The 16,425-nt window shown below is 33.4% G+C and overlaps 1 protein-coding gene across 5 annotated transcripts in view; it reads right to left on the bottom strand.

Annotated features, from left to right (window-relative positions):
- Window positions 1-16,425, bottom strand: part of JMJD1C (jumonji domain containing 1C) — a 315,528-nt gene that overhangs the window by 76,703 nt on the left and 222,400 nt on the right. For all 5 annotated transcript variants that reach the window (XM_032842168.1, XM_032842143.1, XM_032842164.1 and 2 more), the window contains one exon: window positions 8,307-8,420. Coding sequence is in view for 4 of the 5 variants with exons in the window: in XM_032842143.1 (XP_032698034.1) it covers window positions 8,307-8,420 (114 nt within the window). In the remaining variant the exon portion in view is untranslated. The remainder of the gene's footprint in view (window positions 1-8,306; window positions 8,421-16,425) is intronic.

Raw genomic sequence — 16,425 nt, 5'->3', positions numbered from 1 at the left:
TCCTAATTCTATTCCGAATAAGATTCAGCTGTACTTTCTTCTACAGCTATCCCTGACACTGCCTACTGTATCTTTGTATTACCCCCAACACCTTTTTTACTTAAGCTAGTTTAAGTGGGTTTCTATTTAGCTACCTATGCATTTGGAAATTAAGACTTCTCAAAGACTTGTGTGAACTAAATAAATTAATATGTATACCCTGAAAACATTACAAAAAATTAAGATAATACAATCTGTCTTACTCATAAGAATACCATCAGGATTTACTAAAATAATGCACATGGAAATATTTTGGAACTTGTCAAGTTTTACAAATATAAAATATTAACACACTAAGAAATAAAAATTTTGATCCTGAGATTTTAAAATAATATGGCTATGCTTTAGTAAGAACTTGCAATTGGGTAAGAAGAATAGTAACAACCTATTTTGACTGGCAGAAATTAGACAATCTTTCTCAATGGTAACTAAGATGGCTTACATCTTTTGAATCTGATGTCTACAAGCATAATTTCACATACTTTAAATTCATAACAGCAGTCACAAAAAATTACAAAGAGACTGGCAGATTTTTCAGCATATGATCATAGCAGATTTGGGACCAAGAGAGAGCTACTGCAGACTGTGACTTATAAATGTTTTTAATCTGAATATTGCAGAACAGCTCACACTTGGGCCAAATTTCAGTCAAAATAACATGTTCCTGGACTCCATGGATACATTTTCAACACACCAAGTTTTGCAACCAATTTTTACAAATGAAGAACTCCCTTTTTAATATCAGGAGATATGTATTTGGGTAAATCAACACACCTGATTTGTAGGATGTTAAGCATATTTTGTAACTATTTTTGAAATTACAGTGATAAAAAAATCAGGTAGGTGGGACATTTAAAAAAAAGAACTTAAACAGAATGTAACATAGAACTACTAGATATTAAAACATTATGTACTAACTTTAAATTTTAAAAAAGCCTACTTAAATAAGGAAGTACAATGACTGTTTTAACTACTGGTTCCCCTTTTCTTGTAGTCCATCCTACTTTCTAGGCTTCAGCTTGGCTCCACTACTGCAAGCTGTCACTTTTGACTAGAAATGGAATAAAGCCAAGTACTACACAATAGCAGTTTCCTGCTCTGGCCTCATCTTCTAGACCACCCCCAGGCCAATGCCTGCCCACAGATGCTGATCCTACCATGCCAATAATCCACCAACAGTCAGTTCACAGCTATGGCTATGATCCTATATTTTTTTTACACTTTTGGCAGACTGTATATCCCACAATCTCACAGTTCTCATTTTTACTGACTTTATGGCAACAATGCACCTCTAAATTTCAATCAAATGCTAATATGAATGCAAAATGAAATGGAGAAAGAAGATGCATACAAAAACTCAGAGACTAATTGAGAAAGTGCTCAACTTCTGTCAAAATATAACTCAGTAAAAGAAACTGAAAAATAAAGCTCTCTGGTAAGTACTACTAATACAAACAATTCTGTTACTCTAAACCTGTATAATTCTGATTTGCCTGACTCATTAGTTTTCCCTTTTGAGATAAACCTAGAGTTAGGTGGAATGTCTCTTATCTCTGAGACTAAAATAATTAGTCAGGGATTAACTTGTTTAGGTTAATGTTGGTCAGAATGGTGGTTTTTCCACCTTAAGTTCACAGAATTTTTAGTGTTAAGAAGCAAGTTCGAAGGTCATATATAGTCCAACTCTTATTCCATGCTTAGAGGACTTCCAAAACATAGTACTATATCCGCACAGCCTTTCACCACAGCCAAATAAAGAAAAAGAATTCTGTAACTTGCTTAATAACACTTACACTTTTTAAAGATATAAGTAATTATCAGCAGTAAATGGAACCTTTGACGTTCCCTGTGGAGAAAAAGGTGAGAGAGTCTTTTGGAGGTTAGTATCACATGAGAGGGTTCTGCATCTTTTCTAATACCATTTTCTTAAAATAATTTAACAAGTCACCAACTGAATCTTATCTAAATAAACTTCCCTGAAGGGGTTGGGGGGGGGGGGGGGGGAGCACTGACCAAGGCTTGTACAGACAGCTAAAAAATTGATCTATAATCAGCTGTAGAAAGAAATGGTAAGAGTTCTAGAGACAACAAATAAGAAAGATTGTTAAAAGTTAAGTGTAGATGGTAGAAGACAAATATTCAATGGTTATGTATGACAGGAAGAGAAAGGAGTTTCAAAGATCTACCAAAAAGGTTTAAGATACTATTTACAAAAAGAGAAATTCAGAATCTGTCTAGATAAGTACCTTCTACTGAGCAGTTTGTATGCAGTTAATAGCTCAATATATTTCATTTAAGCTTCCTTACAACTCTGAGGTAGACAACAGCTTTACTTGTATATGAAAGAACCGTTTTTTTAGAATGCTTGAGACTTTCCCAATGTCACATAGCTAGCAAATAGCATGGATCTGAAACCATGTCTGCATGAATTGACTTTAAAACACAAGTTCTTAACCATTATGCTATACTGATTCTCTAGAACAAAAGACTCTAGTGAAGACCCAATCAATTAGCTGCTTCTCCTGTATTATAATAATCAGATGCCACTGTTAAGTAGAAAATTTTATTTTCTTGCTTCAAAGCTTCCAATGATTCATTTGGCTACAAATTAAAAAATTCACTTAATAATTGTGCTTAGCAATCCTTTCCCTCTTTCATCTGACCCCATAATACTTATGAGTATGATTTCTACTATTAAAAGTCAAACCCTCTTCTCTAGCTGATATTCTACCGTTTCCTAATATACCTCCACCGTTCCTCACTGATAATGCTGTCCCTCCTGCCAAATGTCTGACCTTACTCTTTCACTTTCATCTCCATTTAAATGAATCCCATTCAAGTTCTACTTTCTTCAAGAGAGTAACCATTTCAATCTCTACTAATTTCTCCTTTCTTTGTATTCCTAGTCTTTACTATGTATTTTTGGCTCCTTAAATCAAGTCTATTTTCAAACATAAGTTCTTGTTCTGAATTATAAAGTACTTGGGAAAAAAATAAGTACTGAGACTTAGTATATTAATTTTTTAAACCATTAAGCACCTAGCAGGATGCTGTGCATAGGGAAACCACAGCATTTAAATAACGTTAAATGAATGAAGTCAGTTGGGATGTTTCCAAGGTCGGACATTAAAAAATTTTAAGCATAAGTCAAAGGGAAGTAGAGTCTAAGCATAAAATTTCCATTTAAAGACTCCCTTCTGGAGAAGAATCAAGTGAGTAAACAGTTAGTCGAACACAAATTAAGAGCTCTAGCCTCTCTTTCTGCTCTGGGCCTGTTTCTCCCTCTCTCAACCACATGGCAAAACTCTCATTCTTGGGGGTTGGCCGTGTTGGCGTGTTCCACGCCCATATCCTAAAAGACATGCTTCCAGTGTTTCTTATAAATTCCTATAAAACATCTCTCTTAATGAACGTACAGTTAGTATTTTTAAAAACTCTAATTTCTTTCTTTAAAACAACAACAGTTTGTTGGGCACCATCTGGAAGTCAATTTATTTATTTTTTTTCTGTTAGTTAATTAAATTAACGGGAAAAAGTAATTTTATACCAGGAAGAGAACAAATCTGCGAAGAATTCTGGGACAGAAACATTTATACAGTTATACTAATAAATCCTGTACCAAGTCAAAATCCCATTTCCTCTACAGAAATGTCAATCTTAAAATGATAGATCTACACACAACTGAAGTGAAAATAAAGAAAAGTTTAAAAAATAAAGTTTTTTCTCTACCCACTGAAGCAATACTAACTATCATGAAGTTCTGTTTACTTCCGTCTATAAACTACTAGTAGTGCCACCATAGTACCCTGGCTTAGAATAAATTTGTTCGTAAAATGAATGACTACCAACAAGATTTTTAAACTTTGTCAGTGGCTCATTTATATCAAATATTTAATTCAACAAAATAAAACATCTGGCTAGTAACAACCAAGCTAGTAGTTAATTGTTCACCTTGGCTGACAGGGGACTGAATTTTACCTCATGAGCATTATCTCATCCAGGTTGTGAAGCAATTCCAAAGTCCACAGGACAATAACAAAAATTAAGAAGGAAAAAATACAGGTCTCTGCTACATTCCACTCCCAAACTACTGGTAATTTATACTAGGCAAGTATTTGAGCTATTTTTAGTAAACCAGATGTGTTAAGCAACAACTACCTTAGGGATATTCTGAAATCACAGCCAATAAATTTATATCATCAATGATGTAAAATCTGTGGGTCAAAACGAACTGAAACAGGGAAAACAACCTTCTCAATGAGAAATACAGAAATGATAGATATACAAATCTGTTAAGTCCAGATACATCATTCACTGAATATTTTAAGACTCTTCTCTGTGCAAGTTTTTAAGCAATTTTTAGTCCAGGTACTAAGAAAATACTTAGGTTTGCTCCACCTGTTCCCTTTTCCTTCAGCCAGCAATTCACAGCATAGGAGTACTATATCTAATATTTAGTAAAACAGTTCAATGTCTATATTCTATGATGACAGAAACTGTAGAATTAACAGTCTTATCTCTAAACTTGAATCACTTTATTATGACCTAGAATATAAAAAAGAATCATTCCTTCAGGATGAAGGATGTAGGATGTAGTACACCTTATAGTAGGGAATGTATCTTAATACTACAATGAATTTTAATATATAATAAGATAAGCATAAGGCACAAGTTGGAACAAGCACATTCTGCTTCAAATCTCTAATGGTTTTTTTAAACTAGTGCCCTTCGTATTATCCCTTACTACATTTAAAAACAAACAGAATTGTGATCCCTAGAAAATACTGGACTAACATGCCAGACCAACCCAGATTTGTTGATATGAGTCATATACAATTTTCAGGTAAGAAATAATCTCTTCTATATCCTCTATGAAGCAACCGACCTGAAAACTGCAGGTGTGTGCATGGCCAGAAGCCAAAACTCAGAACAAGATGATTTCAAAATCATGCTAAAAGTTCAATGTTCATATTTCTATTATCAAACTGTTTTTTATATTAACTTGATCAAAATTTCAAGTTTTAATGAAATGATTTTTTAAAATTTCTGTAATCATCCTCCAAAGAAAAGAAACAATACCACAAAAATAATAGATATTAAGAAAACTCCAAACTATAAAAGCCATCTTTCAGAAAAAATAACTTGGTTTTTTTCCTCTTTCTTCCCAGTTGAAAGACACAGTATAATCTGCAGAGTTCCCTCCTACTTCCTCTCTTTTCCCTTCCCCCTCTACTTCAAAGAAAGTTAACTGCAGCCAGGCATGATCAGGAAATCTAAAAGGAGGAAGCAGAAACTCATTTGTGTGCATAAGGAAGGAAAAAACAGAATTAACAATACCATGCTGCTTCAGTGACCTAATTAATATACATCGATTTTATTATCTATAAGATGTTGGTTTGGTTTTTCTCCTCATTCAACTTTCTTTCCAAAATACTGAAAACTGTAAAAATGAGGATTGCACCTCAATTTTCCAACTAAAAAAGTGACCAGATCGTTTAATACCTGGTATTTGATATGCAATGCACTGAAATCAGAGGTAAGTATAGGATTCAAACTAGTGACCTAAAAGTGAAATGATCTGTATTAATCCTGAGTCAATGGTTTCCTAACTATTACCTTAACAATATGATACTATTTGGATATATTAAAAAATAGGGCTGCACAACTTTATTAAGGAAATTTAAGGGAGTATACTGCTACAGAACGGCTGAGAACCAAGAAGAAAGATGGTAGGTGGGAATTCTCACTATAAGAACATTTTCTTAAAATCATAGCAAAGCAATTTGTGTGAATTTTTAAAACAAAAGTTATGTGTACCCATCACTCTATACACAAAGGCTATTTCTAAAGAAGGCTTTCCCCCATCACACTTAAGAAGTCTACAAAGGATAATTAACATCTAGATTCAGAAGAAATTGCCTCATGAAATTTAAAGTGAGAAAAACAGGAGCATTTAAAAAACGTGTTCAATTTTCCACCAGCTCCCTTTGACTTACATAGGGTTACCCTAAAGTTGAGATATGTCAAGACACTATTTACAAAATCTATGCCAGTAACAGCTGCCATGTTTAAGATGCCAAGGAATTTAATGTACTGTTTGGACAAGTGGTTAGAGAAAAGCATTCTGGGATAAAGCCACTCTAATTACATAAACTCTAAAACTGTTTCCTTTATCAAGAATGTAGCTGTATTTCACAAACTCATTTAAATAAGTAAATTTGAAAAACTAGACTGAGCCATCTTAGGTCTCTGGAGTACATTTTCATTCAAAGTGTTAAAATAGGTGTCTATCACTTACATATTAGAGAAAATATCCTTATATATTTTTAATTTGATTAATAAGAAACTAAATATATTAAAATACATGTTAAAAAGCTCTGTTGTAAAACCATCTAGTTACTTTTAAAACTCCTAAGAAATTCTAAAATTAAGGTATGCTGGATCCCTAAATCAAGTGTTGTTGGTGTAATTCCTTCTGATTTTCTAGAACTGAGTGCTCACATTTGTTAAAGACAAATGGTTAAAATGCCAAGAGACTCACTTCACCTTTAGAAGACGGAATATTTTTCAAGCCAGACATCAACCTGCCCATACTAACTGAGCAACACAAATGGCTTACTAACAAAGACAATTATACAATTCACCAAATCAAGTAACACTTTTGTTCTTGTGCCTTTATTTTTTAAATAAAATAACAGAACTACCAAAATCCAAAAGCATAAAATGTAAAACAAAACAAAACAAAAAACCCTATAAAATGTCAGCACATTCTTTCAATCATTATAATTTTAATAAACATGTTGTGGAGTTTTAGGCCACCTGGCAAAAGAGTTTATTTTTAAAAGTAATTTCTACGTAATGATTTCACTTCTCTAAATCAAATCCAAGCTGAAACTTACAGAGTGCTGCTAATCAGCAACCACAAAATTAAAACATTAAGGGTTGGAAGGTTCCTTTGATTTTACCTAGACTCACCCAGTCTAATCCCACTGAAAGACTGTTAGAAATTAAACAAATTATAATAAGGCAGGCCTATAGTAAGCTAAATGGCATTCACAATTAAAAACAAAACAAAACAAAACCCAAGGGAAAAGCTCTAACACCTCCAATATTAAACTGGGACTTGCTATGTGTTTTAGCTATAAATATTGTAAAGAAAGAACAAAAGCTAACAGTACAAAAACTAGGGCATTTAATGAAATAAGAAAAATAATGTGAAAGGACAAAAGCACATCTATGTAGACCTCAAAATTACATTTAACTCAGGGAACTATCATCTCATTTTAGGAGATCGAACAGAAGAGGCATATAACTGCTCAAATTCCCTAAGTATTGTAAGTCCACACAAAATAAATCATTGCTCATTAAGTCAAGCTCTTGTTCTTTCCATGGAAACGATGCCTCTACATTTTAGAAAATGATACCTCTACATTTATTCTCAGAAAACAGTAACTATTCTGAAATGAAATAGGAGTACTGACTTTCAGCTCCATTAAAACAGAAAAAAAGCCAAACTATTTCACTCATCCTTTCTTTCAATGTCGTTACCTATTATTTTAAACACTTAAAATAAAAAATGTATGGAAGACATTTAATTCAATCTGAAATCCAGATATACAAAGAAAACAAACTTCTGTGCATTTTTACTTCTACCTTAAAAAAATTAACTGATAGAACACTTCACTAGAAATTTAAAAACTCATTTAGCCTACTGTTTTTGATGAGTTTCTTCACATGATTTGAATCTAAAAGCCTACTAAAAATGTTTTTCCAAGTAAATGTATTTGTACTTTAACTGCATTTGGGAACTAAAATTTAGAAAATGAACAATTAATGACAATCTAAAGGAAACTCCCCACTCTGACAGAAGAACTACCATTATTGTATGCATACAGTAAACACTAATCTCATTTAATTATATTAATTGACCCAATTCTTAACCTTTAGAGCTGGAGACAAAGATAAATTTATACTAATATCTAACCAGTTATTTCCTAATGATGAACATTATTTATAATGGCAGTTACTTAATTTTGATCACTTGTGTATTCCCGGTGACAAAATGCTGCCGAGTTCATATTAAGTTCTAAGTACATAAATCTATTCTTGGATAAATTAACCATTTATCCTATCATCAAAATTTATTCAATTAACTGGCTTCCTTGAACACCTACATATTAGCTTGAACTGAATATTTAAAAGAATATCTGAACGTCAGTGAAGTTTAAAGATTAGCTAACTTTTAAAAGCAACCTAAAATTTCTTACCTGGTAGGGTTGAAAGGCACTATCTTCAGTTAAAAAATCCAGTTGTTTATCTACAAGGAATTCTACCGCAGTGATTGAACTAGGTATACTTTTTTCAACCAGGGGTTTGAAAGTCTGGTAAGAGAAAAAAAATTCATAATGGTTATTTTCTGGGTTTTATACTCAAACACTAAGAGTATATTTGAATACAATGTACAAATGTCATTATCATAATGACTTTAGAATACCAGTATTTTCATATTATAATCTAAATGCTTTTATCCATGAAATAAAATATTTTATATTAAAAAGGAATGAAGTAATCTATAAGCTGTTTATTTTAAAAAAGAGACAATCATATTCATGTGTATAAAAATTTCTAAGATAATAAATGAGAAATTGCTTCTGAAAAAGTCAACTAGGTAGGAGAGCATATATACCAACTCATTTTTAAAAAATTACTAAGTATTAATCTTTATAAAAACAGAGCAGGTATAGTTCAGTTATTTTTTCTGCTAGCTCATTCACATCAAGGATTTTAAATGATCAGGATGCATCTGGTCTTTTAACTCCACCCCATGTACTACCCGCCCCCTGCCCCCGCCCCTGCCCGTGCCCCAAGCACAAATAAAAATCCAGCTGCTTCAGTAAGAGCAGCATGGGGGAAGGGAACAGGAAAAGAGGGAGGTAAGAAGTATTACACAAAAACCACCTCTCAAGTCCAGATCTCTGCTACTTTAAAAATCAAACTAAGAGACAAACCAAAAATGGGGGCTGGGAGGTGGGGGGGATCCATGGCCATTTGATTATTTTAAAGACTCATCTCTTACAAAAGGAGTATACCCAGATCTTGGGGTGGGGTGGGAGTGAGGGAGGCAGAAGGGGAAGAAGAAGGAAGGAAACAAAGGTACAATGTATGCAGTTTTTAATTACTGTCACACTTTTGAAGCAGAAGCAACTTGAATAAAATCAAGTGTCACTTCTCTGGTACTTTTTGTAAAAACTTAACATACTGGCTTTAGATAATAAAAGAATCTAAGTTTGGAAAATGGAATTAACAACCAACTTAGTTTATAAATTCCCTGTATAACACGGAGAAATCTTTCTTGCTACAAGCCAACTTGTGTGATCATTCGGATACAAATTAAAGCTTTTGGCACAGACAGTAAAAATCCTCAGAGGAGATTCAAAGCCATTGTGTTTCCCTCTCTTATATTATGTCTTAAAGAAATCTAAACATCTCGCTAATCACAACTAATACGCACTCTGGGAAAAACTTCTCAAGATCTTTAGTTCAGAGTGGCTCTTAAGGAGTTAATTTCTGTATTTAAGAAATTCCTTTTAAAGCTTCCGATTCATCGAGGAGTCTATAACGGTGTTTTTGAAAAAGCTTAAACACATGAGAATAGAGAAGTATTTTAAACTTGCCTTATTTCTATACCATACCATGAACTTAGAAATAATATCTTCTTTCCTAAATTAATATGACCGAAAAAACTCTTCTTACATCCCCACCTATTTTCGGTATTTATGATTAGAAAATCTAACCATTTTAACTTCCTCTCTCCCTAGTCCTAAGGCTAACCTTTAAAGTACTACGTAATTATCAGGAGTATTCTTATTTGGGTGAGAAATTACATTTTCAAAACAGACATTCCCCCATTACTTAGGTATCTCCTGCAACTACTGCCAACTAGAATTTTCCATTTGCCAAGACTAAATGCCTAAAATTATTTCATAAAATCCTATTATTTTACCTAACAAGTGACTAAAGTTTTCAAGATCACTTAATTTAGACTTTAAAAGGTCTAACGGTATGTGATCAATATGATATACGTAATATTTTTCATATTATATATCTGTTTAGTTTTTAGTAAACTAGAAAACACTGGCACCTTTTCAAGAAGACTTGATTTATTCCTTGAACTTTATTCAAATGTTCTATTTCTTTTCAAACAGTACCCTGTCAGGTCAACTCGTGAAGGTTAACAAAAAGGTCTACAAAAGCTATTATCTAAGTGGCTAAAGGTACAATTCAATTAAGTAGGATTTGAAAAAGAAGTAAACTCCTGTCTGAGTGCTTCTTTCTTACGCAAATAATACAGGTGGTTTGCATTTCCTATGAGACCCAGTCGTTTTATAATATGAAAAACGTTCTTGTGAAGAAACCCTCTGAGAAACTCTGCTTTTTTAAGGTAGGTCAGAATTCTAAGGGTAAATTTTAACAGGTCAACTAATCATAATTTAAATTCCTGAGTTAGTTTCTCGGCTAAAATAAAAAAATTTTTCTCATTTTAAGATAACTAACTGAAAGCCACTGGGAGAATTTACCTATCAGAAATGTTAAAAAGTTAGTTTAAAAAAAGGCTACTTCTGATGCAATAATACTTTTAATCATGTACAAATGGAGATCGAGTATATCAGCCTTCTTAAAATAGTAAATAGGGCCAAAACGTGCAAATTTTTAAATGTGCAATTCTATTTAAGCTACAAATATGTTCCCAGCAAGTGCTGATAAATACTTTTACAGTACTTGTTAGGGAAATGTTTCAATATGCATTAAACAAACAATCCTGAAAATGTGACTGTTACTATAAAGACAAACATATGAAACTAAGTAGTTAAAACACATAATGATATTTTAAAGTGGCAAATCAACGATATAATCATTATCAGTATCTGAATCCAAGTCGAACACATTTTAAAAATGAAAACACAAATATTTAAATAAATGTGAACAGATCCTACAGCTTTTATGTTGAATCTGTAGTAAATATTTCATGGGTCTAGGTGTACTGGAATGTAAAGAAACTAGAACTCATGCATAACTAAGTAATTCAAGTCTCTAAAGATGTATCATTCTATGAGGAACTTCCACAGCCTAAGGGGAAGCAATGAGCTACAATCTGATGAAAGTCATTGTAGAATATGGCCCTTATCACAAAAAGACTATTATTCCAATGCTGAAAAAAAGCCTTTGACAATTCAAATAAAATTACTAATTTAAAATCGAATATTCATAACTGAAAAAAAAACTTTTCAATTTTATTAATGGATTAAGAGTTCCTTTAAGGTCCTTTGTCTGACCATACTTTAAAAATAGTCTAAAGCCAAAATAAATAGTTGAGAGCCTGCATTTCTAGTAGGGCCTACACCACGCTATAGGAAGAATGCTTAGAACAACTGTATCCTGTTTGGGGCTCCATGCTGCACCACATTCCATTCACATGAGGAAGAGGAGAACAGATGAGCCCTCCTCAAAAAAAAATTTTTAAAATAAATCAGCTACAGCTCTCAAACATAACTCAGCTGCTCAAACAAACCATGTTAAAGCTCACATTTAACATTTAACTGAAAATTCATGGAGTTTATGTCTGCAGTCTGAGTTTCTAACAATCTCCAGTTAACATTTAACAATTCCTTTTCCAAGTTAAAAAAAAAAAAATCACGCTCATTAACTTAAAAAATCTGATATAAAATTCACTAAAGGAAAATACTGAAGCAGAAAACTAAGCAACATTTTAGAAGTCAAGGTTTAGTCTATGGGGGGAAAAAAAAAAAAACTGGAGTGACTTGAAAGAACAAAGTCCAAATTCCCACCCAAGCAGGTCTATTGAAAAACACGATACTGTTAGAAAACAAGTTGGGGGTGGGGACTGGAATACACCACACAAAAAACCCCTCACAAATCAAATACCCCCACTTCCCTTAAAACACTATATTCTAAAAACCCTAATCTGAAATATTTCTGCTGTAATACCTTAAACAATTAAACTCTATAGTTTTTAATCTTTTTACAGTGTTATGAAATTACTACACACACAATTATCCTTTCTGAACAAATGAAAATAGTTAAAATTTCTTAAAACTATTAACACTAAGGCTAGATCAATAAAAGGCAGCGACCTTAATTCCTAAGGCTGAGAAGTAAAACCAAATGTAAATTAAGACAAAAGAAAAAGGAAGCAGAAAAATACAAACCGTACTTTGTTCTTTAGATTTTAAAGTATCTTTAAATCTGAGAAATCCACGACACAGCTTTAAAGGTCAAGAAGTAGCTGGCATTTCCATTTCACTCTTGAGCAGTATTTTTTATCTAGCCTAAATACTTCTTTAGTCTTCAAAAATCACAGGCAAATGGCTCTCAAACCAAGCATTTCTGAGCTCACTTGCAGCGTCGTCATTGTATAGGAAGAAAAGCCAAGACCACAAAACGAAGCAGAGCTGTAACCTAACAAGTCTCCGACGAGCAAATGACGATTTTCTGTCTGCTCTGGCTCAGCCTGGCAGTGATGAGGATTACAACTCGCTCTTTGTCATCAGCACTGTGGTGTTAACGACTAAGAAATCCTGCAGCTGAAGCACTACTGCATCCTCCGATCTGGGTCAGGATAATTTCTCCCGAGGTCGCTTACATAACCAGTGAGATACTCCAAATAGAGAGAACAGCCATCCATCAGCTAGAGAAAGCCTTTCCCACTGTACTCTGTCTGCGTGGAAACACACTGCAGTAGCTTCCAACAGTGCAGACACCCAAATGAGAAAGACTACTTGGCTTAGGGCACACTGAGAGAAGGGAAGAGGCGGTGCTCTGTAAACTGTAACTAATCCCCCGTCACAGGTGCTGATGGAGTCACTTCCAGCACGAGTCACATTACTGGTGATTACTCATTTGGCTGCGGCCATAGAGACTGGCTCATAATTTTAACAACAGACAAAGACAGACTAGTGGTGAGACTGAGACCTCAAGTTTACTGTCTCTTTCAATAAAGCAAATGCAAATACAAAGTTTTTGCTTTTCAGATTTACCAAGGTAAGAAAGTGCAGAAAACAAATAATAACGTAAATATCTCTCAAGTTGGCAAAAATGAAGTATAACTTTAAACTACTGAAAATACTTTGTATGGTTTAAAGTCCTTATTTTAAGTTTAATCATTTGTCCTTAAAAATATACTGATATAAAAAAAAACTCAGGAAAAAAACACTTAAAAGCATTTTTAGAGTAACAGTCCAAATGAAATCAAATGACATAACCACAACACTTTACTCAAAAGAAAAACTGGTGGTATTTATTTTGCAGATTTTAAAAAATACTCCTGAAACAATTTTATTCTTTTAAAAAAAATTAATCTAGACAATTCACAGTTATAAAAATATCTATTATTTGAAATATATTTTTCTGATGTGTTACCTAACATAGGCTTGTAACTTCTTTCTAACCTCAAGAATTGTGCTGTCCAATATGGTGGCCACTAGCTAGCTACACATGGGTATTGAGCACCTGAAATGAGATTAGTCTACATTTAAATGCATGTTGTATATATAATATACGCACTGAATATGAAAAAACAATGTTAGATATCTGTAAGTGTAAGAAAACATTCACCTATTTTTAAATGTGAATGGTCTTTTATTATAAACATGACCCAATGTAGAAATCTCAATTTTAATGAACCTAACAATTCATGTTTTTTAAATACCACACACATAACCAATTCATCAAATCATATTAAGAGAAAAACATCCAGACCAGCCCATGCCCTCTCTATTCCTATTCCAGATGTATCAGTTTCATTTCACAGAAAACATCAGGCTAACCAGTGAAAATATATTTTCAACTTAGTATACGATGCACTGTATCTACAAAAATCTCAAACTTTTTGTTCAAGGATGAAAGAGATGGATAACGATTATTCTAAGAATGTTAGTAAGATATAGCTTTAGAACACTGATGGTACTAAAATATAACTTTAGAACAAAATAATTTTACTTTTTATTTTTTTAAGATTTTTTTTTTTTAATTTACTTGTCAGAGAGAGAGAGAGTAGACACAAGCAGGCAGAGTGGCAGGAAGAGGTAGTGAGAGAAGAAGGCTCCCTGCCGAGCAAGGAGCCCGATGGAGAACTCGATCCCAGGACCCCAGGATCATGACCCAAGCTGAAGGCAGCGGCCCAACCAACTGAGCCACCCAGGAGTCCCTAGAATAAAATATTTTTAAAAATAATAACTCAAATGACTATTACATCATACACACCATTTTAATAATTCATTTATAATTACTTCAGACATGAATGTAAGACATATGAAAATAAAAGAATTCACAATGTCATATAATATACAAAAAAGAAAAAAAAAACAACTAGATCAACATGGCAGCTTTAGTCTACCCCCAAACAACAAAGAAACATCAAATGCTTGATGCAGGCTATTCAAGTATGAAACAGCACATTTTTCGTACATTCCACACTACATTTCTACAATTTATTATACATTAGAGAATGAGTTTAATATTTCACAGGATTCATCTTACAAGCTCACCTAAGTTCGAGTTTGACTATATGATATACATTTAAAAACAGTTGTCTTTGTTCCTCAAGTAGTATCAGTCCCCTATAGAATTTTTTTTTTTTTAAAGATTTTATTTATTTATGAGAGAGAGAGAGAGAGAGCGAGCACAGGCAGACAGAATGGCAGGCAGAGGCAGAGGGAGAAGCAGGCTCCCTGCAGAGCAAGGAGCCCGATGTGGGACTCGATCCCAGGACGCTGGGATCATGACCTGAGCCGAAGGCAGCTGCTTAACCAACTGAGCCACCCAGGCGTCCCTCCCCTATAGAATCTTAACAGCAAACAGAACTACACTTAGCTAACAATCTGAATGCCACAATATTTATATATTCCTAGGGACACAGAATGCAGTAATTTTTTAAAAAATCAAAGGAAAGTAATATCAATAAAGAAAAAACATTTTTATTTCATACTACATCATGGTTGAATTAAAATTCTTCTCATTATAAAGAAATACTATACAGAGGCATCTAGGTGGCTCAGTCAGTTAAGTGTTTGCCTTCAACTCAGGTCATGACCCAGGGTCCTGGGATCAAGTCCTATGGCTGACTTCCTGCACAGTGGGGAGCCTGATTCTCCTTCTCCCTCTGCTACTCCCTCTTTGTGCTTTCTCTTGTGCTTTCTCTCTCTCTCTCAAAATAAAATAAAATAAAATAAAATAAGAAATACTATATAGTCAATTCTTAATGCAAATGAAGGGAGCACAAAGATGGAACTAGTTGAAAGCCATAAATATCTTATTTCATAAATTGAGCTTCACAAATACTTTAAAAATATTTTTAAATATTTAAAAAAATATATAAATTTGAGTCTGATCTGGTACTCTGGTAAATTTCTAATACAAATAAAAACAGTGAAAAACCAATATAGAGAACCAAATTGGTAGTAAGCATAATAAGTTGCCCAGTTTTTACAACAAGTCTCCTTAATTTTCTCTTCTTACAACTCCTTAGGGATGGTGGATACCATCTTTCAGACAGCATTTTTGTTGCCTGGTGAAATTTTGCACCATTTTGAGAGCAGAATTTTAGTCCTGTAGATTGGTTGTTCTTAATGGCTTATAAGTTAAATGGATTAAGGAGTAAGTAGAATAGTTATTATTAATTTTTCTTTTCTTTCCCTTTTTCTTTCTTTTTATGGGGGTTGGGTGAAGGTAGGGAGTAAAAAGTCTTTTCTGGCAGCTAAACCAGGCTAGAGGAAGAGGAAACTACTCCAGTTACTGCCCAGAAATACACATCTCTGACTTCCTTCCTTTTTAGCTGGTTTCTAGGTTACAAGCTGAATAAGTCAACAGAGGTGAGAAAGTAAACAGAGGCTAAAAGGAAAGCAACACGGTATGGCTAGCTAAAGAAATCTGTTTCTTCCAATAATGTAAGAACATTACATTGCACTTAAGGGTTAAAATAAGGGAGAATTATGGTTCCATTTATCTTAGGCCATTAAAGAAATAAATTCCTCATCTTTAAAGATATAGAAGCCTAAAGAAACAAGTGGATTTCTCCAAGTATATAGATTTCACACAAAAACCAAAGGACTCTAAGTTCAATGGACTAGCGCTGTAAATATTTTTTATAGACATAAAGTTAAGAAGATGAATAACAGTAGTTCGGAGGACTTCAATGTGATATGGCTGTATGTGAAGGCTAACTAGATTCAGGAAAATATTTTTCAATATGCCCTATTGTCCTGTAATATATGAAAATATACAATCAAACACAAAACTACTGTATTGTGGTAATGTCCAAAGGCTTAACTTCTTTACAAAAATGAATCTATAAAGAACCTCCAGGGACTG

The sequence above is a fragment of the Lontra canadensis genome, unplaced genomic scaffold (genome assembly GCF_010015895.1).
Source record: "Lontra canadensis isolate GAN:19392208 unplaced genomic scaffold, GSC_riverotter_1.0 scaffold3, whole genome shotgun sequence".
NCBI classification, from domain to species: domain Eukaryota; kingdom Metazoa; phylum Chordata; class Mammalia; order Carnivora; family Mustelidae; genus Lontra; species Lontra canadensis.
This window is presented reverse-complemented; position numbering and strand designations above follow the sequence as displayed.